Genomic DNA, 23,711 nt, shown 5'->3' with positions numbered 1-23,711 from the left:
ACTGCTTTAAAGGGACAATCTGCAGTTGCTACATCCATTTTTATTCAACTTTGAAATGAATAATACATACCCATTGATTGTTGAAGAATTTAACAAACACATGCCTCATAAGCTTAGTTCAATAGTCGTACCCCGTCAGAACACAAAATATGAGCTGGTTTTGATCCTTTCTAAAAAACATGGTTAAAACTATAATTTTTTTTATAGATGGTCAGTGCTCTGTCTATGAATTTGAGAGTGGTTACGTGTGTGGTTACAGCCCCATCCCTCAGCTATTTACCAAAATAGTTGTGGGGTGATCGCTTAGTTATTGTCTGAACTGCTAAACGACAATACTGTAATGAAGGTTTGAACGGCAGATTGCCCCTTTAAGCTATAGCTGAATTTGTCGCTAATGCTAAAATGTCAGTCGCTCGGCACAAGAACCAAGCACACAGCACTTTTTACTCTTTCAAGATTAAAAGACACACTTGTGTCTGACACTGCAAGGTCTCTTATGTATGTTTGAAATCACAAAGAAACAAAGACTGCATGGTCTCCACAAGTTGCAACGTCGCTACTTACACACAATTCCTTCTCTAAAGATCTGTATTAACTTGTTTAGGTCTCTCAAGAGGAGAACAATTCAATGTGTTCTACCTGACATTTCACTGTATTACCTGGTAGAACTCAATGAATAGATGTTGTGAGTGGATTGCTTTCACTATTCGCTAGCCTATATTGTAGACCCGAGAGCATGTTTTGATGTCTGGTTCTAGTTGTCTGTTGTGAATACACACAAAAGCTGCCGTATAGAACTCTGTCAAGCTTTAGCAGCTTGTTTGACATCATTTTGATTATTTAATATGCTTCATTGTGTAGCTAACATCCTTTGGATGATTGGCTCGAAACAACTGAAGCTCTCTCAGTATATTGCCCGTATCCCAAGGATGGACATTGACTCGGAGCAGATGTTCTCATACACTATATATACAAAGGTTTGTGGACATCCCTTCAAATTAGTGGATTTGTCTATTTCAGCCACACCCATTGCTGACAGGTGTATAAAATGGATCACACAGCCATGCAGTCTCCATAGACAAGCATTGGCAGTAGAATGGTCTTACTGAAGAGTTCAGTGACTTTCAACGTGGCACTGTCATAGGATGCCACCTTTCCAACAAGTCAGTTCGTAAATTTTTTGCCCTGCTAGAGCTGCCCCAGTCAACTGTAAGTGCTGTTATTGTGAAGTGGAAACGGCTAGGAGCAACAACGGCTCAGCCGCGAAGTGGTAGGCCACACAAGCTGACAGAATGCGACCGCCAAGTGCTGTCCTCAGTTGCAACACACACTACAGAGTTCCAAACTGCCTCTGGAAGCAACGTAAGCACAATAACTGTTCATCAGGAGCTTCATGAAATGGGTTTCCATGGCTGAGCAGCCGCACACAAGCCTAAGATCACCATGCGCAATGCCAAGCATCGTCTGGAGTGGTGTAAAGCTCGCCGCCATTGGAGTCTGAAGCAGTGGAAACGCGTTCTCTGGAGTGATGAATCACACTTCACCATCTGGTAGTCCGACGGAAGAATCTGGGTTTGGCGGATGTCAGGAGAACGCTACCTGCCCTAATGCATAGTGCCAACTGTAAAGTTTGGTGGAGGAGGAATAATTGTCTGGGGCTGTTTTTTATTGTTCAGGCTCGGCCCCTTAGTTCCAGTGAAGGGAAATCTTAACGCTACAGCATACAATGGCAGGCCTAATCGCCCAACATCAGTAACCCGACCTCACTAATGGTCTTGTGGGTGAATGGAAGCAAGTCCCCGCAGAAATGTTCCAACATCTAGTGAAAAGCCTTCCTAGAAGAGTGGAGGCTGTTATAACAGCAAAGGGGGGACCAACCCCATATTAATGCCAATGATTTTGGAATGAGATGTTCGATGGGTAGGTGTCCACATACTTTTGGTCATGTAGTGTATTTTGTACTTGGTTGTTCTCATCCCAAATACTTTCCTAAAGTTGTGGAAATGTATATTTAATTTTTTTAAATAATCTTTAGATGATTGAAATTGTGTATCCTTACTGCACCACGTAAGAGGGTTTTCGAGAAATCTTTTCTGTTGATTATACACTGATAATAAAAATAATCTATTCTCAGTTGGGTTTCAGCAGCAGTATATTACCTTCCACTGTATGTAAGATGAGGGTAGTATAGTGTATGAGGTAAGGCATCTGCATGAAGACTCTTCAAGTTCACCGTGCTTCCCTTTTGCAGCGAAACGACAATACTGTAATGGAGGTTGTGTTTTATTGCCTGTTTGCTGGACAACAAAAATGCTATAACCATAATAAACGTTTGCCTGTAATGTGATTGGAAAACTGCAGATAAGATTGTAATTATAGAACCTGTCAGGCTAATAAATAGCACAGTCGGGCTTGAGTGGAACGTCTTAGCTGGGCCTGTTCTCCTCCATTGTGAAATCACACAAGTCAGCACAGCAGCGTAGGAAAGACTCAGCAGCCTCGCTCCGCTCTTTGCCTCGCCTCGACTTTCCTTCATGAAGCTGGATGAGCATGCGTCAGTCATGTCTATTAGGGTCCGTATAGTTCTATCTCAAGACAGTCGTTCAGAGAGTTAGAGGACAGAAATGGAGCATTGAGGATCAGATCACATCAGATCAGAACTTTGTCATACTGTTGTTAGGGATGTGTAGCAAGGGGAGTCCTGCCCATTGAAACTGAGGGGGGCACAGGCCCTCTAAGTTTAACTTTTTGTACACTGAAAATATAGAAGATATCGTTTATTTGACATACTTCAAACAAAGTAGTTGCATCATGCCTCTATTTGTTGGAACCTGGCTAGAGACAGAGTTGTTCGAAGTTTTGACCAAACCACTTATTTTCTCTCCATTTCAGGTGAAATGTGACCAGTACTGGCCCACTAGAGGGACGGAGACCTACGGCCTCATCCAGGTGACACTGTTGGACACGGTGGAGCTGGCCACATACTGCGTCAGGACATTTGCACTTTATAAAGTACGTTTTATTTCTTATTATTAATTTAACCGTTAACTTTATTTCACCCGGAAGTCAGACACCAAATTCCGGTCTGTACCAAGAACTCAGAGAACTAACACAGTCCAACCATTTCCTAGAGTAAAGTCTATTAAACTGAGTTAAACTGAGAACCATAGCCACGGGCCAGTAGCTTTACTCGATTCCCCTGACATCATTGGTGCAGCGTCTTTGAGATGTTATAAAAATCTTTTAAAAAACTGGACCACACCTCCTGTCCACTAAAGGCATTGAAGTATTATTGACAGACTTTTCCTCTGTCTATCAGAATGGCTCCAGTGAGAAAAGAGAGGTGAGGCAGTTCCAGTTCACGGCCTGGCCGGACCACGGGGTACCCGAGCACCCCACTCCGTTCCTGGCCTTCCTCAGACGGGTCAAAGCCTGTAACCCCCCAGACGCAGGGCCGATGGTGGTACATTGCAGGTAAGCAAGGCTCCTGATTTTGCTATCACAGGCTATGTTAGCCTGCTGAGCTAAGGACTTCTGGTCTCAGACAAGGTTACTCGTCATTCAAGCGCTGTTCACTGAATCACAGGTGTAGATCAAGACACAGAGGGAGAGAGAAAGAGGCAAGGAAGAGAGAGCAAAAAAAGAGGAGGAGGGTAGGAGGAATGACAGGACTAGATGACATGAGCTGCATATCACCGACTGAGAGCCAGAGGGAGTCCTCCTTCTAGCTTTACCCAATGTTTCTTTTTTCTTCTTGATTTAAAGGTATTTACGACAACAGAGTAAGAATTACCGATGTCAGTGCCCTTGGCGAAACTTAAACATCCCTTCTCCACACACACACACACACACACACACACACACACACACACACACACACACACACACACACACACACACACACACACACACAAACCTGTCCTCCCCACACTAACATGCCGGCATCAGAGGTCCACGAGCATCCAGCTTATCCCTGGGGTTATTACAAAACACTAAAGCACTTATTTCACACCCCGAATGAGAAGGAGGACCAAACTCCAGACAAAAAAGAGTGTCGGGAATGCAGCTGTCTGCATCTCCTCAGACTGGGGATTTATACTGTAGGAGGCTCTGCAGTGTGTGTGAATGCGTGTGCGTGTCAGGGTGAGAGAGAGAGAGAGACAGACCAAGAGATAGATAAAGGCAGAGAGAGGAGGACATAGGAAATGGAACTGAAATAGAGCGAGCGAGAAGATACAAATTTATGTCGGGAAAAAAAATACAAAAAAAGGGGATTACCAAATCATTTTAATGACCACATGCTGGAGTTAATTAGACCTAGTCGCAGAATCAGTATAAATTGAAAAATCCCAACTTTTTACGGCGAAGCAGAATGCAGGAATTAATGTCACTCTGCAGATGGGGTTTTTAATTCCTTGCCACTGCATCAGATAAAGAGAGTGCAGAGCTTCAAATCCTTATGGAAGTGTCTCGCACAATCCCAGATCCCCCAATGCTTTGTCAGACCACCATTTTGAAAATATGATTTTCCCCCCTAATTTAAAAAATACCTCCCACTAGCCACCAATCCACTGCTTTTAAGTTTGTGAAGTAGTAAACGAGTGCACACTTCAAAATAAAATAGATATTGTTGGGACACACACCCTTATATTTTAGGATATATATATATATTTTAACCTTTATTTAACTAGGCAAGTCAGTTAAGAACAAATTCTTATTTACAATGACGGCCTACACCGGCCAAACCCGGACGACGCTGGGCCAATTGTGCGCCACCCTATGGGACTCCCAATCACAGACGGTTGTGATACAGCCTGGAATTGAACCAGTGTGTCTGTAGTGACGCCTCAAGCACTGAGATGCAGTCCCTTAGACCGCTGCGCCACTCGGGAGCATAGAGAGTTTGAGAGATGGCTGGTCCATCATGTCCTCTATCTTGCTAGGATGTTGATGACCATTTGCAAGTCTAAACAAAAGCCGTTGATTGTTTTGTGGTGTATAATTAACTGTATTGTACAGACCTCTGAGCTTTTAGTAAATTAGCTGGTCAGGCTATTGCTAGCAAAAAAACTGGCCTTTTACCATTCTCCCTGTAAGAAGTCAGTATTGCAACAGACAGACTGACCAAAGAGAGAGTCATAGTCAGTGTGGTGTGGGTGTGACCCAATCCCATAGAAACATGTGTTTGTGTTGTGTGAAAACTATACGTGTACCATGAGTGTCATTTCTTTTGATGGTTTGTTTAAAATATTTTCCCTAGAGACTTTCTCTCAAACATGCATCGACACACAAAAACGTACACAAAACACACGTACAATCATTTAATCTGTAATGACCCCTAGAGTCGAAGGAACAGAATTCATTTGACAAACACACACAACACACAAACAATCGTTTCATCTGTAATGGCCTTTGGAGTGGAAGGAGCAGAATTAAAGTCTGACCAAAGTGGACCGTGTCTCAAGACCTGCAATCGATTTAGTTGCTTTGTCGTCACGCCCCGAGAAAGAGACGCCAATTTACCCAGGCTTCAACGGGACTTGCCTTGTGAAAACGTGACATCGTAGACAATGAGATGAGGTTAAGTGGTTGGTGTTCTGTTTTTAACATTGGCTTGTGCTTTGCGTCTTTTATTAATTGAAAATGGCCGCCTTTTGTTGAAGACTTCACTGTTAGTGTATGGCAATTAGGAGCATTAGGGGTTTGAGTTGAATTTGTTTTTGATAATGAGTGATAAAGAGACAAAATAATTCAGTTGGATTATCATTATATTACAATTTATTCAATTTGATGTTGTAGGACTTCTCACTGTATGATATACCCATTGCCATCACAGTGTGTTAAAAGTTCACTTTATGGCCAAGTTCTTTAGTCAAATGATTGACTAATGTGAGGTTGCTCAGTTTACAGTCTGAAGGTTGTTAGGTATTTGTTCGATAACATCTCAAGTTCTGTTGCCAACCTTCAATAAAGCGTCAGAAAAATTGTAATGTCCTACAACACAGGATCAGAGTAACCTGTCCCTATATTTCAACAGAATGCTTAATGTTGCACGTGCAGAACATTCCCCCCAAGGAGCAGTGAAGAAGGATATTATTACAAGTACATCCATGTGTTCCCACTGAAAAACTCTCTCTTTTCCCTTCTCTCTCTTTCCTTCCATTTTCCCTTCTCTCTCTTTCCTTCCCTTCTTCTCTTTCCATCCCTTCTTCTCTTTCCTTCTTCTCTTTCCTTCCCTTTTCCCTTCTTCTCTTTCCTTCCCTTTTCCCTTCTTCTCTTTCCTTCCCTTTTCCCTTCTTCTTCTCTCTCTCTCGGCATACCTCTTTTCTCTCTCTCCTCTATGTCTGTCTTTGTCTCTCTCTATCTCTTTCTCCCTCTCATAGGGTGAGGTCATTGTTTCTTGTGTGTGTGGGTGTTTGGGGGGGGGTCCACCCCCCACCCCCACGGAGTAGTAAAATAGGTTCTGTGTCTCAACAGTTCCATGCTTTTCTTGGTAACCCACAGGGTCGAGGACCATTGTGCTCCTATTGGAACTGGGGCCGTTGAGGCATCATGTGCGCACAGGGAGAGGTCACAACAGATTAATAAGCACCACGTGTTTAATTCTGGGTTTCCCAGGACATAGACATATCTGATATTGGCAGAAAGCTTAAATTCTTGTTCATCTAACTGCACTGCCAAATGTACAGTAGCTATTACAGTGACATAATACCATGCTATTGTTTGAGGAGAGGGCACAATTTTGAACATGAAAAGTTATTAATAAACAAATTAGGCACATTTGGGCAGTCTTGATACAAAATTTTGAACAGAAATTCAATGGTTCATTGGATCAGTCTAAAACTTTGCACATACACTGATGCCATCTAGTGGCCAAAATCTAAATTGCACCTGGGCTGGAATAATACATTATGGCCTTTCCCTTGCATTTCAAAGACGATGGTGCAAAGAATAATACAAAATAACGTTTTTTTCCCCCTTTGTATTATCTTTTACCAGATCTATTGTGTTATATTCTCCTACATTCCTATCAAATTTCCACAAACTGCAAAGTGTTTCCTTTCAAATGGTAGCAAGAATATGCATATCCTTGCTTCAAGGCCTGAGCTACAGGCAGTTAGATTTGGGTATGTAATTCTAGGCCAACATTTAAAAAAAAAGGGGGCAGATCCCTAAAGGAAAGGTTCACCCATTTTGAATGTTATATTGTTTTTGTGCATCACTGACTGATGTTCTATCGATTCCCTGGGTCATTTCATGTTTTCATGTGTATCTAAGTTATTGGCGTTCAAGCAAGCAGAAATCTGGCCAGGTATTGACGTAGAACTGTGATAAAGTTGCTCTCACTACACTGAAAGTGGGAATACGACTTTTAGATCACAAAATGTCTGTCATACATGTCACATTTCAGTACTGGCCTATGTCATAACTTTGTAGGATGTCTTCTATCGAATGAGCCATTGATCTTATTTTTGTGATATTTCTACCTCGAGAAATGTGTAATTTAATGGAGGGGTGCATTGCATGGTGCCGTTGCCAGAGATATTATAGAAAGGGGATAGGAATCCAATGAATGAAGGAACATATAACGCCCCACCCAGCAAACTGTCGCGTTCACTTTGTCATGCTACGTCACACGGTTGCTAAGCTAATTGTCACGCAATCCTTTCTTCGAAGTCAGTGTATATAGCAAGAAAGGTGCCAATTTTCCTCATAAGTATGTAATGTCACGATTCCAAAGATATACGGAACTACAAATAGCTAATTAATTATCTCACATCTTGGAAAATATTTGTAAAATGTTGTACTTCTTGTTGACGAAATTTGTGCTAATGTTGGGTTTTTGAGCTAGTGCCCAATAGACTCCCATTCACTCATTGAAGGAGAGCGCTCCTTGTTACAGAATCGCCCAGATAGCACCGCACGGCCAATTGCCGTAGCATGGGCAGCGTTTCTCATCTCCTCAAAAGTATATCTGCCATTGCGAATGTTAGACTCCACTCTGTGAGGCACATCGACTTGCAGATTGAACATGGTGAGATTGTAGATTCCTTAGTGCAGTGTTTTAGGTGATTTTACAGCTAACTAGCTACGTTACATGCTGATATTGTCTTTGTTAATATTGTGTGTAGCTATGTTTGCTAGCTCTCTAGCCAGCAGCCAGCCCATAGAGAGAGCATTGCGGATTTTGTAGTCGACTTGAGCTGCAACAGATTTCCACAATGATTTTCCATATTGCTACCAACCTTATTATAATGCCAAAATGAAACATTTGTTCACAAAAAATATTGTTCTCACATATTAGTATTATTTAACACTGTAAATGAAAGGAATGAGTGATTTTGGGTTGATTTTTCCATTAAGAACGAGAATGAATGTTTCTCAGGCATCAGACATACTCTTTGGAGGTTGTTTGATTCATACTCTATATATGAATGTCTACCACGTCTAGTCCAACAGGTCGATCTCCAAGGCATTCCTAGTCGATCGCCAAACATTTCTATAAAAAAATAAAGCCTTGCGTTCATATTTGTATTTATTCGGCCCGCTCTGTTGGTGGTAGGTGCACTTGATTCAGCTGTCCTGCGCGCCGGTTAGGCGAAGTGTTCCGGCAGGCCCGGAGAGCAAATCAAGTGCACTATAGGCCTGACGCTGGCCAATCGGATGGCTTAGGTTACCGTGTCTGCAGTAACGTAGCATGCGTAAAGGAAAGTTAAAGAAAAGTTAATACTGTGAGATTTAAAAATAAATAAATAATTAAACATGACTAGGGTGACCAAAAATGTCTTACTCAACACTGTCAACAGTTTTTATTCAACGCATTTATACGCCATAAAATGCACCTTCTTCCTACGTCTACTGGTGCTACAACCAGCACTGCTGCTGTAATGAATGATTAGGAAACTGTATCGATAGGCTTGCACTGTTGTTATTAGCGGCTTGGGTCTTTTTTAATATCGAGGAATATTTCACTTTCACTGTTCAACAACATGAATTTGTGCATGAGGCAGGAATAATGCGGTGTTACTCGAGTTTCACTATCAACTTGAACATGGTGTCCCTTTTTGGTCAGTTTCAGCAGAGGATGGAGAGAGTGGAGAGCTGTTGAGAGGCATACCCTCAGATTGCTGCTCTCTCCCTCCGCTGATACTGACCATCAGATGCAGGCACCATCAGCCCAGTAAAATAAAAATGAAAAGCAAATTATTTTAATGTATTCTCACTCTGCTGTGCCTCGCATGTAATACAAAAACTGATCTATTACCAGTGTGATCATATAGTCGACCTCAAATTTTTTAATAGATTTTTAAAAGATGGTTCGAACAGAGGGCAATTCAAGCAAACATAATATGCGGTGATAATGTATTGGGCATATAACCTACTAAACAAACCTCATTGCTTAAGTACTGTTTTTAATATGTTAATGTTGCAGAGGCTTAGGTTCCTTTTTTTAAAGTAAAGTAAAAAATAAAATCTGAGCGGTAGATCTCGGGCTCGTATTTTGAGTCAGAAAGTGATCTTGACTCACATAAGGGTTGGTGACCACTGGTCTAGTCTATCAGCACCAACAGTAGTTCAAAGTTCATGTTAGAGTGGTGTCTCAAATGAAGAGGAGGAAGGAGTAAACATTTGTCTGAAGGAAAGAAGTCTAGTCTTCTGCAAGGCCGTTGGAAGTCTGTGTCTGTCTGTCTGACCTTGCTGCATCATCGCACAATGAAATGGAGTATTCTCCTTGAGGCACTTTGAGCGGCGAGACTGCGGTCGTGTCTCAGACATCACGTGATGGGTTAAAAATGTGTCATTGGCTGCGTCTGAAATGGCGCTTTATAATGCACTGCTTTTGACAAGGGCCCGTAGGGGATAGGATGCCATTTTGAACACAGCCAGTGTCCCCTTTTGAGGTTGTGGAGAACAATGTAAGCATACTGCAGAAGGGTGAATAGACACACATTTTCCTTTATACATAGAATCCTGTGTTGCTATGACTGTGCCTCTGATGCAACTGCTTTGCCATTCAGACAGTCTCTTGCATTTAGTGCTTATACGCTAAAAGTCATGCTAAATAGAAGGGCAGCATTTTGATACAAACTGTAAATGTGAAGATAATTGCATAGTCTTTCTGTGGTCGCCTTAATACGCCTTCATAAGCTAGAGAGTTTGCATGACCGAACTAGATTTGGTGACAATACAACATGTAATTGCTTTTACTGTTGTCCAGGCTTTATCTACTCTGGGTCCAGTTACAGCTGTTTTTAACAGTGTACAATCCCCCCATTTCCCACACTCTGAAAAAACCCTGAAACCACTTTAGCCTGCCGCTGATGTATGCGGACGTCCAAAGCAGCTGGCCGCCCCTGTCGGAGCAGCCAGAGACAGGTCGTTAGTGCTGGGGGGAACGTGGAAAACAGGCCCAGAATCAGGGCCAGCCAGCTCCTATAACCGCCAAACGTAAAGAACCTCTCAATCTCTTGCTCTCTACCTCTCTCTCCCACACTCTCTCTATCTCTCTCTCTACCTCTCTCTATCTCTCTCTCTCTCTCTCTCTCTCGACCGATAACGGAGAGGCGAGCCAAGTGGCTATGTCACCCCTCCTCCCTTCTCCTCTTCTTCTTCCTCCACCTTCCCATCTTTCTGGCTCGACGCTGTCACTCTGTCACTTGCTTGCTCACAGGTCATCACTCTCCGGTGTTTGGGACTGGACTGTAAAGCGGTGAAGGATTGGAAACAGCTGGGGCTGGGGTAGAAAATGTCTCGCGCTTGCCGTGTTTTCTCCCCCCGCCGTGCTGCTCCTTAAACCCTGGATGTGATTCATATCCCCAAATATTCCTGAGAACATTTCACCCACAATATTTCAGATACACACACACACACACACACACACACAAACCAATCTCTTCTCAAGAAGCTCAGCAACACCCGTGAGCCTCTGGTAACTACAGTTGAAGTTGGAAGTTTACATACACTTTGGTTGGAGTCATTAGAACTCGTTCTTCAACCACTCCACAAATGTATTGTTAACACACTATAGTTTTGCCAAGTCGGTTAGGACATCTACTTTGTGCATGACACAAGTAATTTTTCCAACAATTGTTTACAGACAGATTATTTCACTTATAATTCACTGTATCACAATTCCAGTGGGTCAGAAGTTGACATACTCTAAATTGACTGTGCCTTTAAACAGCTTGGAAAATTCCAGAAAATTATGTCATGGCTTTAGAAGCTTCTGATAGGCTAATTGACATCATTTGAGTCAATTGGAGGTGTACCTGTGGATGTATTTCAAGGCCTACCTTCAAACTCAGTGCCTCTTTGCTTGACATCATGGGAAAATCAAAAGAAATCAGCCAAGACCTCAGAAAAAAAGATTGTAGACCTCCACAAGTCTGGTTCATCCTTGGAAGCAATTTCCAAACCCCTGAAGGTACCACGTTCATCTGTACAAACAATAGTACGCAAGTATAAACACCATGGGACCACGCAGCCGCCATATCGCTCAGGAAGGAGACGCGTTCTTTCTCCTAGAGATGAACATACTTTGGTGCGAAAAGTGCAAATCAATCCCAAAACAACAGCTAAGGACCTTGTGAAGATGCTGGAGGAAGCAGGTACAAAGTATCTATATCCACAGTAAAACGAGTCCTATATCGACATAATCTGAAAGGTCGCTCAGCAAGGAAGAAGCAACTGCTCCAAACCTGCCAGACTACGGTTTGAAACTGCACATGGGGACAAAGATCGTACTTTTTGGAGAAATGTCCCCTGGTCTGTTGAAACAAAAATAGAACTGTTTGGCCATAATGTCCATCGTTATGTTTGGAGGAAAAATGGGGAGGCTTGCAAGCCGAAGAACACCATCCCAACCGTGAAGCACGGGGGTGGCAGCATCATGTTGTGGGGGTGCTTTGCTGTAGGAGGGACTGGTGCACTTCACAAAATAGATGGCATCATGAGAAAGGAAATTTATGTGGATATATTGAAGCAACATCTCAAGACATCAGTCAGGAAGTTAAAACTTGGTCGCAAATGGGTCTTCCAAATGGACAATGACCCCAAGCATACTTCCAAAGTTATGGCAAATGGCTTAAGGACAACAAAGTCAAGGTATTGGAGTGGCCTTCATAAAGCCCTGACCTCACTCCTATAGAAAATTTGTGGGCAGAACTGAAAAAGCGTGTGCGAGTAAGGAGTTCTACAAACCTGGCTCAGTTAAATCATTTGAAGGTAATGCTACCAAATACCAATTGAGTGTATGTAAACTTCTGACCCACTGGGAATGTGCTGAAATAAATAAAAGCTGAAATAAATCATTCTCTCTACTATTATTCTGACATTTCACTTTCTTAAAATAAAGTGGTGATCCTAACTGACCTAAGACAGGGAATTTTTACGAGGATTAAATGTCCGGAATTGTGAAAAACTGAGTTTAATTGCATTTGGCTAAGGTGTATGTAAACTTCAGACTTCAACTGTACCTTAATTAAGAGTCGCAACAAAGCCTGTGTCAAAACACGTCCCCAAGTCAATCAGGGAACGTCGGCCATTTTAAACGCAAGCACATAATGTTTTGCAGCGACAAATGACTCCCGTATGTGTCTTAATTCTCTCTCCCATGCCGCCTCCGCTGCACCACGGCACATTAGCCAGACTTAGGCCCCGGAGACTATCTTAACTCAGTCGTGAATTTTTTTTCTCCTCCCTTTTTTCCCCTTTGTATAAATGAAAAACAAATGCTCTATCAGGGGAAGAAAGGCAGGGGAGCGTGGCTCGCACCTCGTAGCCATGTCGACTTAATGAGTTGAATAACCTATTTACTTTAGAGCAGCCAGCCAAGGACTGTCTTGTCATTGCTCGGCTGGGGGACACAAGAGCTTGTCAGGGGGACTGGAGTTCATACTCCTCAACAATGCCATTGTGAAGAAAATTGAATAAATACTGTCAAAAAAATAACCTCACTATGAAAGTTAAGACGGGGAAGTGGCAAAAATGTTTGTGTTCAAAACGTATTTGGCGTGGTAAAGAAAAATAGCATAATATGAAAATTAGACATCCTCAGCTGTCTGTCCTTGTCATTAAGTTTATGCTGCTATCTATTCTGAAAAGAACTGAAACATTAGCGCCACATTTTCCCTCTTTTCCTTTGACATTTTTTCTGGCTCTAATGTGACAATGTGCCGATGGGATTCTTAATGAAGAGGCCTGCTTTTCAGTGCCTTCTTGAAAGCCATTAGGTGCTTTTAACACATTGCGCTAAGCTAATGGCAGTAATTGAAGTCAGCTGCTCTACTCTCTTACAAAGATACCCGGCAAATTTACCCGCATCTCAAAGTGACACAGGGAAAAAAGTGAAGCGCATTTGTTTGTATGGGTGTGTGTGCCATGTTTGTGATGTTTGTGTGTGCCATGTGTTTGTGTGTGTGTGTGTGCACCATGTTTGTGTGTGTGTGAGAGCCATGTTTGTGTATTTGTGCCATGTTTGTGATTTGTGTGTGTGCCATGTTTGTGTGCCGTGTGTGTGATTTTGTGTGTGTGTGTGAAGTCCCCACATGAATAGTAAACAAACAAACATTTGACCAACTGAGGACATTTTGTTGGTCCCCACAAGGTCAAATGCTATTTCTAGGGGGTTTAGGGTTAAGGTTAGGATTAGTGTTAGTGTTAGGGTTAGAATAGGGTTAGGAGCTAGGGTTAGTTTTAGGTTTAGGTGTTAGGGTTAAGGTTTGTTTTTTGGGTTAAGATTAAGGTTAGGTTTAGGGTAAAAGTATGGATTCAAGTTAGGGTTAGGGAAAATTGGATTTGTATGGGACTAAATTTTGTGTCCCCACAAGGTTAGCTGTACAAGACTGTGTGTGTGTGTGTGTGTTTGTGCTTTTTGACACTTCAGATAGAGGTTAAATTGAAATGTAAAATGTAATTAAATAGTGATTAGCTCAGATCAGGTTGGAGAGGACTGTAGGTGGAGGATGCTCTGTGATTGCAGTGCCAGCAGAGAGCCACAATGCAGACTGCAGACCAGCCCGGATTCACAAAACGTACGAAAAATTACTATTCTTCAATAAAGTTTTTGGAAATGTTCTTACGTTTTTTTCCTGTTTCTTACTAAGAAATTTGACTTTCAAAAATAATGTTTTTGGATTTCTTCTTGGAAATGTTCTTAATTCCAAGATACAGTGCCTTCTGAAAAATATTCACACCCCTTGACTTTTTACACATTTTGTTGTGTTACAAGGTGTAATTCAAATGGATTTAATTGTCATTTGTTGTTAACGATCTACACAAAATACTCTGTCAAAGTGGAAGAAAATTTTTAAAAAATCTATGAAAATAAATCACTAATAATGTTATCTTGAATAGATAAGTATTCAACCACATGAGTCAATACAAGTTAGAATCACCTTTGGCAGCGATTACAGTCTTTCTGGGTAAGTCTCTAAGATTTGTTCACCTGGATTGTACAACATTTGCACATTATTCTTTGAAAAAAATTCTTCAAGGTCTGTCAAGTTGGTTGTTGATCATTGTCATTTTCAATCTTGCCATAGATTTTCAAGCCTATATAAGTTAAAACTGTAGCTAGGCCACTCAGGAACATTCAATGTCGTTTTGTATATTTGGACTTGTGTTTTTGGTTATTGTCCTGCTGAAAGGTGAATTTGTGTCCCAGTGTCTGTTGGAAAGCAGACCGAACCAGGGTTTCCTCTAGGATTTTGCCTGTGCTTAGCTCTATTCCGTTTCTTTTTATCTTAAAAAGCTCCCTAGTCCTTGCCAATGACGAGCACATGATGCAGCCACATCCATGCTTGAAAATAATAACAGTGGTTCTCAGTGAAGTGTTGTGTTGGATTTACCCCAAACATAATGCTTTGTATTCAGGACATAAAGTTAATTTCTTTGCCAAATGTTTTGCAGTTTTACTTTTGTGCCTTATTGGAAACGGGATGCATGTTTTGGAATATTTGTATTATGTACAGGCTTCCTTCTTTTCACTCTGTCATTTAAGTTAGTATTGTGGAGTAACAACAATGTTGTTGATCCATCCTCCGTTTTCTCCTATCACAGCCATTAAACTCTGTCACTGTTTTAAAGTCACCATGGGCCTCATGGTGAAATCCTTGAGCGGTGTCCTTCCTCTCTGGCAACTGAGGTAGGAAGGACGTTTGTATCTTTGTAGTGACTGGCTGTATTGATACAGCATCCAATTTGTAACTTCACCATGCTCAACTGGATGTTCAAAGTATGCTTTTTTAATTGTATTTTTTATCTACCAATAGGTGCCCTTCTTTGCAAGGCATTGGAAAACCTCCCTGGTCTTTGAATTTGTGTTTGAAGTTCACTGCTCGACTGGGGGACCTTACATATAATTGTATACGTCCATGCAACTTATTGTGTGACTTGTTAAGTCAATTTTTGGTCCTGAACTTATTTAGGCTTGCCATAAGTAAGGGGTTGAATACTTATTGACTCAAGACATTTCAGCTTTTCATTTTTAATTAATTTGTAAAAATTTCTAAAAACATTATTCCACTTTGACGTTATGGGATATTATGTGTATGCCAGTGACACAGCAACCTGTGGAAAAAGTTAAGGTTTGTGAATACTTTCTGAAGGCACTCTAGCTAAACCCTAAACCCATGAAAACAATTGAACATGTTTCATTCACTCACATCTGAAAGTTTCAGTAGTGATTGTTTTAAACCCAAAAACATATTTTCGAACTGTCATCTCAGTAAGAAATGTGCGAGCATGATTGTCATTGCTAGCAATATAGCTATCTAGATCGGTTGCCTAGCGACAATCATCTAGAAGTTCGTAAGAAGATATTTGAGAAGTTCGTAAGAAAAATGTGAAATCTTAAGATATTTTTGAGGAATTGCACTTATGAGCTTCTTTTTTTTATGAAGCTTCTTAAGTTTTTGTTTAAGTGTTTTGTGAATCTGGGCATGTCCAGACAACTGCAGCCAAAGCCATTCTCCAACTCCCACTGGTTCCCGCAGCACCACTTCAGATTTGATTATACTCAAAGTCAAAATGGTCAGCACTGCAGCAGCCAAGGGGTTAGCAGCGTGGCCAAGGTGTTAGAGTAGCCAGGGAACTTCTCAGCTCCCCACAGCTGAGACAGGGCACCTCTCTCAGCATTGAACTGTCACTCATTATCAACCAATGGAGAGTAGTCATTCTCATCATGGGCTTACACCGCACATAGCAGACAACAAAGCTATATTGATTAGGGGGTATAGTAAACAAGAACGTTACAGTAAAATCTGGGGGCAGATTTCAGGAATGACCATCAACATGACTTGTATCAAGTTGCAACTGCAGCGGAAATTGTGACGCTATTGGCCCACTATCTCAATAGAGTTCTTACTTCAAAGGTTATTCAAGTGTCTCTTCAGTCAAGCTGGACAAGCCACTAAAACAGTTAGGTCAAGTCATCTATTGTCAATGCGGCTCAAATCAAGCCAATAGCAAGTCAACCTTGTCAGTTCTGACCATTTCCCTCCCTCTTCGTGTGTATTTGGGGGCACAGTGCTAAGGTGTGCAGCACAGAATATTGTCTCTTAAGTGTCGCTTTGTTTTGTCTTTAGTGCCGGGGTGGGCCGTACGGGCTGTTTCATCGTGATCGACGCTATGCTGGAGCGCATCAAGCACGAGAAGACAGTGGACATCTACGGCCACGTGACGCTGATGCGCGCCCAGCGGAACTACATGGTGCAGACGGAGGACCAGTACGTGTTCATCCACGACGCGCTCCAGGAAGCCGTCACATGCGGCACCACCGAAGTGCCCGCCCGAAACCTCTACGCCTACATCCAGAAGCTGACTGGGATCGAGGGCGGAGAGAACGTCACGGGCATGGAGCTGGAGTTCAAGGTGAGCTGGTCTGCGTTGTATTATTGCCATGGAATAAAAAAAATAAAAAAAATAATAATTGGAAAAATCCACACAAAAATGCCATTTATTTTCAAGGGGAATTATTTTAGTACAGTGCATCTAGTTGTAAAAGTAGCTTGTACAGGAGGCTTACATGAGTAAGCATGCAATTATAAAAAATATATTGCAAAAGGAATAGATAAAATGATAAAGGGTGCAATGATACAGACAAACAGCCAACTTAAAGATATTGGACAGCCTAGATGCTAACCCAAGACCAATGTGCTCCAGTTCATATCCTGCTTTATAGTTCCAAAGTGACCATGCCGACAAAAGAGGAACTAGCTATATAAAGAAAATAAGAGAAAAAAAACATTCTAGCAAGCGCCAGTGACTTTATGTCCAATTTTGTCAGATCGCAAACTTTAATTTCTTGTATTTACTGAAAGTCAGAGGGTGGTTAGATATAGTTTCATGTAGAAACCCCAACCCCCTCGTTCCAACTAACCCACCCGTCATAGTCAGCCAGTCTGCGGTGTGTTATATGTGCTGTATGTAATGCTTTTTGGCCTTGCTTGTTACGCACCCCTAAGAGATGATACAGGTTAGATTACCCATGGCCCTGTCCACATCGGGCTTGCTGCGGCATGAAGTTTTTTGTTTAATCACAACATGCAATTCTTTGCTCCGCGCTGCAAATCTGAGGAGCAACAATAATTCCCTTGATTCTCCTTTACATACTTAAAGGGCAATTCCACCACTTTTCAACCCAATTTTCATTATCTCCAGCACAATACCAGTGTCTACATATGTGAAAACGGCACATTTATACATTTTATAGAAAACAATATCAAGTAAAAAAGTTATACCCGATGACATCATCAAAAGTTTAAACATTTAAAAACTCATTGCCTGTTTAGAAAATCGCAGTTTTCTTTAACTTTTAATGCTACCCTTTGATGTCAAAGAGAAGCATTTTTTGGGGCCTTTCTTCTTATCTTTTTAACCACAGATCATAGAAACGCAGTGTTTTCACATATGTAGACACTGGTTTGGTGCTGGAGATGATGAATATGAGGTTGAAAAGTGTAGCCTTTTTCCGTTCAGAATGTTTGGCAGCCAAGAACCCGTAATCCTACTATGTCCTTCCCTCACTTTTGCCAGCATTATATTACACAAGCCCCCTATTTGTTATGTCAACCACAAGCAAGACACTAGGGAAATAAAGTAGAGAGCTGCATTAGCCAACAGTCACCTAAAGGCAGTGCTTCTTATCTTCCTCTCTGCAGCGTTTAGCCAACACTAAAGCCCATACCTCGCGATTCATCAGTGCCAATCTCCCCTGCAACAAGTTCAAGAACCGCCTTGTGAACATAATGCCATACGAGTCCACGCGAGTGTGTCTTCAGCCAATCCGAGGGGTGGAGGGCTCCGACTACATCAATGCCAGTTTCATTGATGGATACAGGTGAGGAGAGCTTCTTTCAACATGTTGACCAATGTGGTTGAATTATTGAGGCTCATAGTAGTCCACTTCTACCTTATATTTTGTGATACTGATTATTTTTATATTGTTTCAGGCAACAGAAAGCCTATATTGCCACGCAAGGGCCGCTAGCGGAGACGACAGAGGACTTCTGGAGGATGCTCTGGGAGCATAACTCCACCATCGTAGTCATGCTAACGAAGCTCAGAGAAATGGGCAGGGTATGTTAAGCTAAACTATGTTGTTTCTGTGCACTCTGTTGGCCATGCTAACCAAATGTTGCTACAACTTTAACATGATAACATAACCGACAATAGATATAGAAATGAACTATGCGAACATGCTAAATAAATTGAATTCAGACCAACACTGGGCCATCGTAAACAGCATGTACAGCCACACTCTGCTGGAATTTCATTGTACCGTATGAGGTAATCTCACTCATGGGGTTTGTTTCTGTTGTTTTTCCCCCGCTGCAGGAAAAATGCCACCAGTATTGGCCAGCAGAGAGGTCGGCCAGATACCAGTACTTTGTGGTGGACCCCATGGCTGAGTACAACATGCCCCAGTACATCCTGAGAGAGTTCAAAGTGACTGACGCCAGGGTAAGTACTATACTGTTGTACACCCGTCTTTTACTGTCCAAACGCTCACTGAGATTTGACAGTGCTATGAAGCGTTCCTGACTTTGTAGTTTTTGTCAAAATATATCAGATTCGTTGTTTATTGTGTGGAGTTTGGTCAAACGCATAAATCTGTCTACTTTGAAGTTTTTGTCTTTGAATAACTCTGCCTCTGTTTCATGATAAAAACTTGGCAGCACCCGCTACCATTTCTTTGAGCCATTTAATTTTAACGGTTCAGATTGAGACTTGGACTGACAGTTGGCCGACTCCTACTGACCGGGGTTTTTAACTGTGCAGTAGTCCTCAAGCCAACATCTGGGACCCACATCAAATAAGTTGTTTATACCGAACTGGAGGTTTTTAAATGAATATATGCATAAATATATTTGAGGGAATTATGACATGTGTCAAAGGTGTAAAAACAAACACGGCGCATGGCAGCCTTGAGCCGCTGGGACTTAATTCCATCAAAGGCTTACACTGATAAATGGTGCAGGCTTCTCCTTTGTAGTGTGTGTTACACTGGAACCTCAATGGGATTGCTTCCCCTTATCAAAGGGATACAATATCACTTAAGTAATGCACACCCTGAAAGACAGCTTTTCAAGAGCCTGCCAAAACTCAGGCACATCAAAGGACTTAGCGTCTTTAGTATTCATATTTTAATACATTCAGGTGAAAATTACAGATATCTTTAGTAACAAACACCTGTCTCTGGTGCTTATAACTTTGTGCCTCGGGGCTCCCTGATTCGTTAATGACCGATATTAATATCTTCAATAGAAAAGCACACAAAAGCCAGCGTCATTACTGAGGCATATTGAGACTGTCCGTTTTCTTTTTTTCTCTACTATCTTCCTATGTGGCCTGTTTGTCAAGTGCTATGTACAGGTTGTCTTGACTTCATCCTCTTGGCTTGACGTTCCATTCAAGTGAACACAATGTATTCTCTCTCCCTATTTGTCCAGGACGGACAGTCACGGACGGTAAGGCAGTTTCAGTTTACAGACTGGCCCGAGCAAGGTGTGCCAAAATCGGGAGAGGGCTTCATCGATTTTATTGGCCAAGTTCATAAAACAAAAGAACAGTTTGGCCAAGATGGGCCTATATCTGTCCATTGTAGGTAAGGAGCCACATTCAAAACAATATTTTATGGAGTTTTATATAATTTACAAACAGTTTATAATGATAAGCAAGTACAATAACAGACCACAACGTTTAATGGTATTTAAAAGATTTAGCTCAACTTGCAGTGGAAACAGTGGTGCTTAACTTTGATCTTACCAGGATAAAAGATCAGAATAAAGATCTATCCAGACAATAAATTAGCTCCCAGACACCCCACAGCAGTCCTGTGAGATATCATGGCAAGTGGGGAACATTAATATATGTACAGTCTCGTGAACAAAGACAAATACTGCAGTTAGTTTATAAATAGTCTAGATTGTGTTGTTTTGTCTAGACTGTTGTTTTGTCGAGGCTGTGTTTTGTCTGGTCATGTGTTGTTTTGTTTGGGCATGTGTTGTTTTGTCTGGTCATGTGGTGTTTTGTCTAGACTGTGGTGTTTTGTCTGGTCATGTGGTGTTGTCTGGTCATGTGGTGTTGTCTGGTCATGTGGTGTTGTCTGGTCATGTGGTGTTGTCTGGTCATGTGGTGTTTTGTCTGGTCATGTTTTGTTTTGTCTGGTCATGTGGTGTTTTCTGGTCATGTGTTGTTTTGTCTGGTCAGCTTGGAGGTTCTCAGACTGTTTATTTTCTGTCTGATTATCTTTTGATTGTTTCTCGCAGTGCGGGTGTGGGTAGGACCGGTGTCTTCATCACCCTCAGCATCGTATTAGAGCGGATGAGGTACGAGGGCGTGGTGGATATCTTCCAGACAGTGAAAATGCTCCGGACACAGAGACCGGCCATGGTGCAGACAGAGGTGAGATACCCTGTTTACCTGTACTTTCCACACCTCTCACCTTATGGAGGACAACCAAACATGATACATAACCTACCTACCTACCACACTATACACTAACTATACCAAACACTAGGAACACCTTCCTAATATTGAGTTGCACCCTCCCCCCCCCCCCCCTTTTGCACTCAAAACAGCCTCAATTCTTTGGGGCATGGACTCTACAAGGCTTTTAAAGTGTTCCAAAGGGATGATGGCACATTTTGACATCAATGCTTCCCATTGTTGTATCAAGTTTAGCTGGATGTCCTTTGGGTGGTGGACCATTCTAGATAGACACGGGAAACTGTTGAGCGTGAAAATCCCAAACCCCTGCTCCTGGCACCTACTACCATACCCCGTTTGAAGGCACTTACATTTTTTGTCTTGCCCATTCGCCCTCTGAATGGCACACATGCACAATCCATATCTCAAGGCTTAAAATTGTTTCTTTAACCCTTCATGTACGCTAATTGAAGTGGATTTAACAAGTGACATCAATAAGGGATCATAGCTTTCACCCGGTCAGCCTATGTCATGGAAAAAACAGATGTCATTAATGTTTTGTACACTCAGTGTATACTATTAACTATTAGGCAGGTAACAACCCACAGTTATTTATAAGTAGTACGTCTCAAAAATATTTACCATGTGTTGGGTTGAGCAAACAACCCACAGCACCACACACTTAGCATTTAAACGGAACACACAGGATTATCCTTGAATTGAAATGACTGCAGTTACCCAGCACAGTGAATTATCAACATAATCTGTGCACTTATCAGGTAGCTACTTCTCTACTGTTACATGGTGAAGTCAGCAGTCATATTGAGTCAGCAGTCATATTTCCTCTGTGTTTTCAAACCAAGACTGTGTATACAAATTGATGCTCATGAGATACAGAATTCCACTTGCCGTCTACAAAATATCCTTTGAATGGATGACAGGCAACTGTTTCCAAGATCTATAGAAAAGACACACAATAGCTTACAAGTGGCTCTCTGAAATTGCTTAAAAGCAGCAATCTTCTACTCTGTGGTGAATTAAGTACGTTTTTATTTATCTCATTTCTGAGCAGCGGCAAATGAAAATGTAAACATGGCAGACGGAGAAAGAGATAATGATTGAGGCCATGGAAACTAAAGATCATACATATGGAGAGTGACAGAAAAGAAAGACAGCGAGACAGACAGATAAATAAATGAATAGGACCTGGTTGGAAAATGGTGACAAACATTTTGGACCAATGTCTAATTTTCTTTCTCTCCTTTGTCCTCAGGATCAATACCAGTTCTGTTACAGAGCTGGCTTGGAATACCTTGGAAGCTTTGACCACTATGCAACGTAAGAGTCCCTGTCCCGGAGGAAAAGCAGAAGGCCCTTGGACAACCCCAGCGAGCCTCTCTTCTGAGCCATAATTTCCTGCTTGAGAAAGTACTTCTTAACTCCTAACTAAAGACTCAATTTAGGCCTAGATTCAATCAGATCAAGTGTTACCCGGCGATAGCAGACCCCCGCATAGCAGATGTTCTGGCGGTGTCGGAGGTGGAACTGCGTTGGAGCAGTCAAAGCGGTGAGCAGCTGCTCTTGCGATAATTGTCACGAAGCCACACCCACCCCACTCGCATTAGAAGTTCAGAGCGAGAAAGTGTAGGCTATATAGAAATAATTACACTCAAATAGAAAAATCATTAAAGTAAATAATGAGGGTTTCTATCATCATAATGGTGTAGATTCCATCTTACATTCCAGTGTTCCAACTTGTAAACAAGGCTGCATTGGAATTCTGTTAATGCGACTCCATGCAGCCCATGGCAATGCCCACTTTAGGTGTAATGCCGGGAGCCACTTGTGGATTTGACAGCTCTAACGCAGTTCCACCTCCAACACCGTCAAAACAACCACTACACGGATGTCGGCTAAAGCGGATCTGATTGAATAGAGCCCTAAGTGTTAGATGTGAGACACAAAAATTTCAAAAAATTCATAAAGATTATTCCTGGAGGACCAAGTGTTTCCCAAAACCCATGGAACTCATCCTGACACGGGAAACAGAGAGGGAATCCTGACTGTTGAAGCATCTTATGGAATTATTTTTTTTCTGTTGCTTCAAGGATTCGTCTTGGGTTAAAAAAACTGAAAGAAACACAAACAAAATAATAACACAACGTACTATTACATCGACAAGTAATGCATCATATTACGAACCACAAGAGAGAGAAATGGAGGCACACAGAATGGCTTAAAACTTGATGCACATTGTAAAGAGACATTTCTGTCCCACAATCAAACTACACAGAGACATCTATCCATTGAAAAAGAAGACACCAGTGCTTGGTCCACTATGAAAAAAATACCCCGTTTCCTGTCGCAACGTTCATCATTTAAAGAATTGGGGGGAAAGGGGAAATGTTTAAAGATATATGAAACAAATAAAACCTATTGATTTAGTTTTTTAGTACTTTATTATACAGTTGATATGTGCTTTATTTTAAACTGTGTGAAATTTGATTTCCTTTTTTTAACAACGTATCACTCGACAAAGTGAATCAAACAAAGTATTTGCGTAATCGTTCACTTTTCTCTTCCGAGTTGTATTTTTTTAAGCTGTAGAACTGTTCTAATGTATGCACCGTCATGCAGAGAAAGTCTTTGCTCTTTTAGTTTTTCTTGCAAATTTTGGGGGTTTGTCTCAATATGTGCAGTCCTGTATTCACACTACCAAATGTTGACTTTGCTACAGGGTTTTTTAGTTTTGTCTTATTTGTCCAATATCGGATACACAA

At 41.6% G+C, this 23,711-nt stretch overlaps 1 protein-coding gene across 3 annotated transcripts in view; it reads left to right on the top strand.

The window, feature by feature from the left end:
- The window catches only part of LOC120049659 (receptor-type tyrosine-protein phosphatase delta-like), a 225,566-nt gene extending 202,175 nt beyond the window's left edge, over positions 1–23,391 (top strand). For all 3 annotated transcript variants that reach the window (XM_038995997.1, XM_038995996.1, XM_038995998.1), the window contains 9 exons: positions 2,893–3,012; positions 3,320–3,474; positions 16,587–16,872; positions 18,162–18,340; positions 18,453–18,579; positions 18,838–18,963; positions 19,953–20,107; positions 20,772–20,907; positions 22,205–23,391. In XM_038995997.1, coding sequence (XP_038851925.1) covers positions 2,893–3,012; positions 3,320–3,474; positions 16,587–16,872; positions 18,162–18,340; positions 18,453–18,579; positions 18,838–18,963; positions 19,953–20,107; positions 20,772–20,907; positions 22,205–22,273 — 1,353 coding nt within the window. In that variant the 3' untranslated portion in view covers positions 22,274–23,391. The remainder of the gene's footprint in view (positions 1–2,892; positions 3,013–3,319; positions 3,475–16,586; positions 16,873–18,161; positions 18,341–18,452; positions 18,580–18,837; positions 18,964–19,952; positions 20,108–20,771; positions 20,908–22,204) is intronic.
- Positions 23,392–23,711: the final 320 nt, after the last annotated feature.

Source organism: Salvelinus namaycush, chromosome 6 (genome assembly GCF_016432855.1).
Source record: "Salvelinus namaycush isolate Seneca chromosome 6, SaNama_1.0, whole genome shotgun sequence".
NCBI lineage: Eukaryota > Metazoa > Chordata > Actinopteri > Salmoniformes > Salmonidae > Salvelinus > Salvelinus namaycush.
This window is presented reverse-complemented; position numbering and strand designations above follow the sequence as displayed.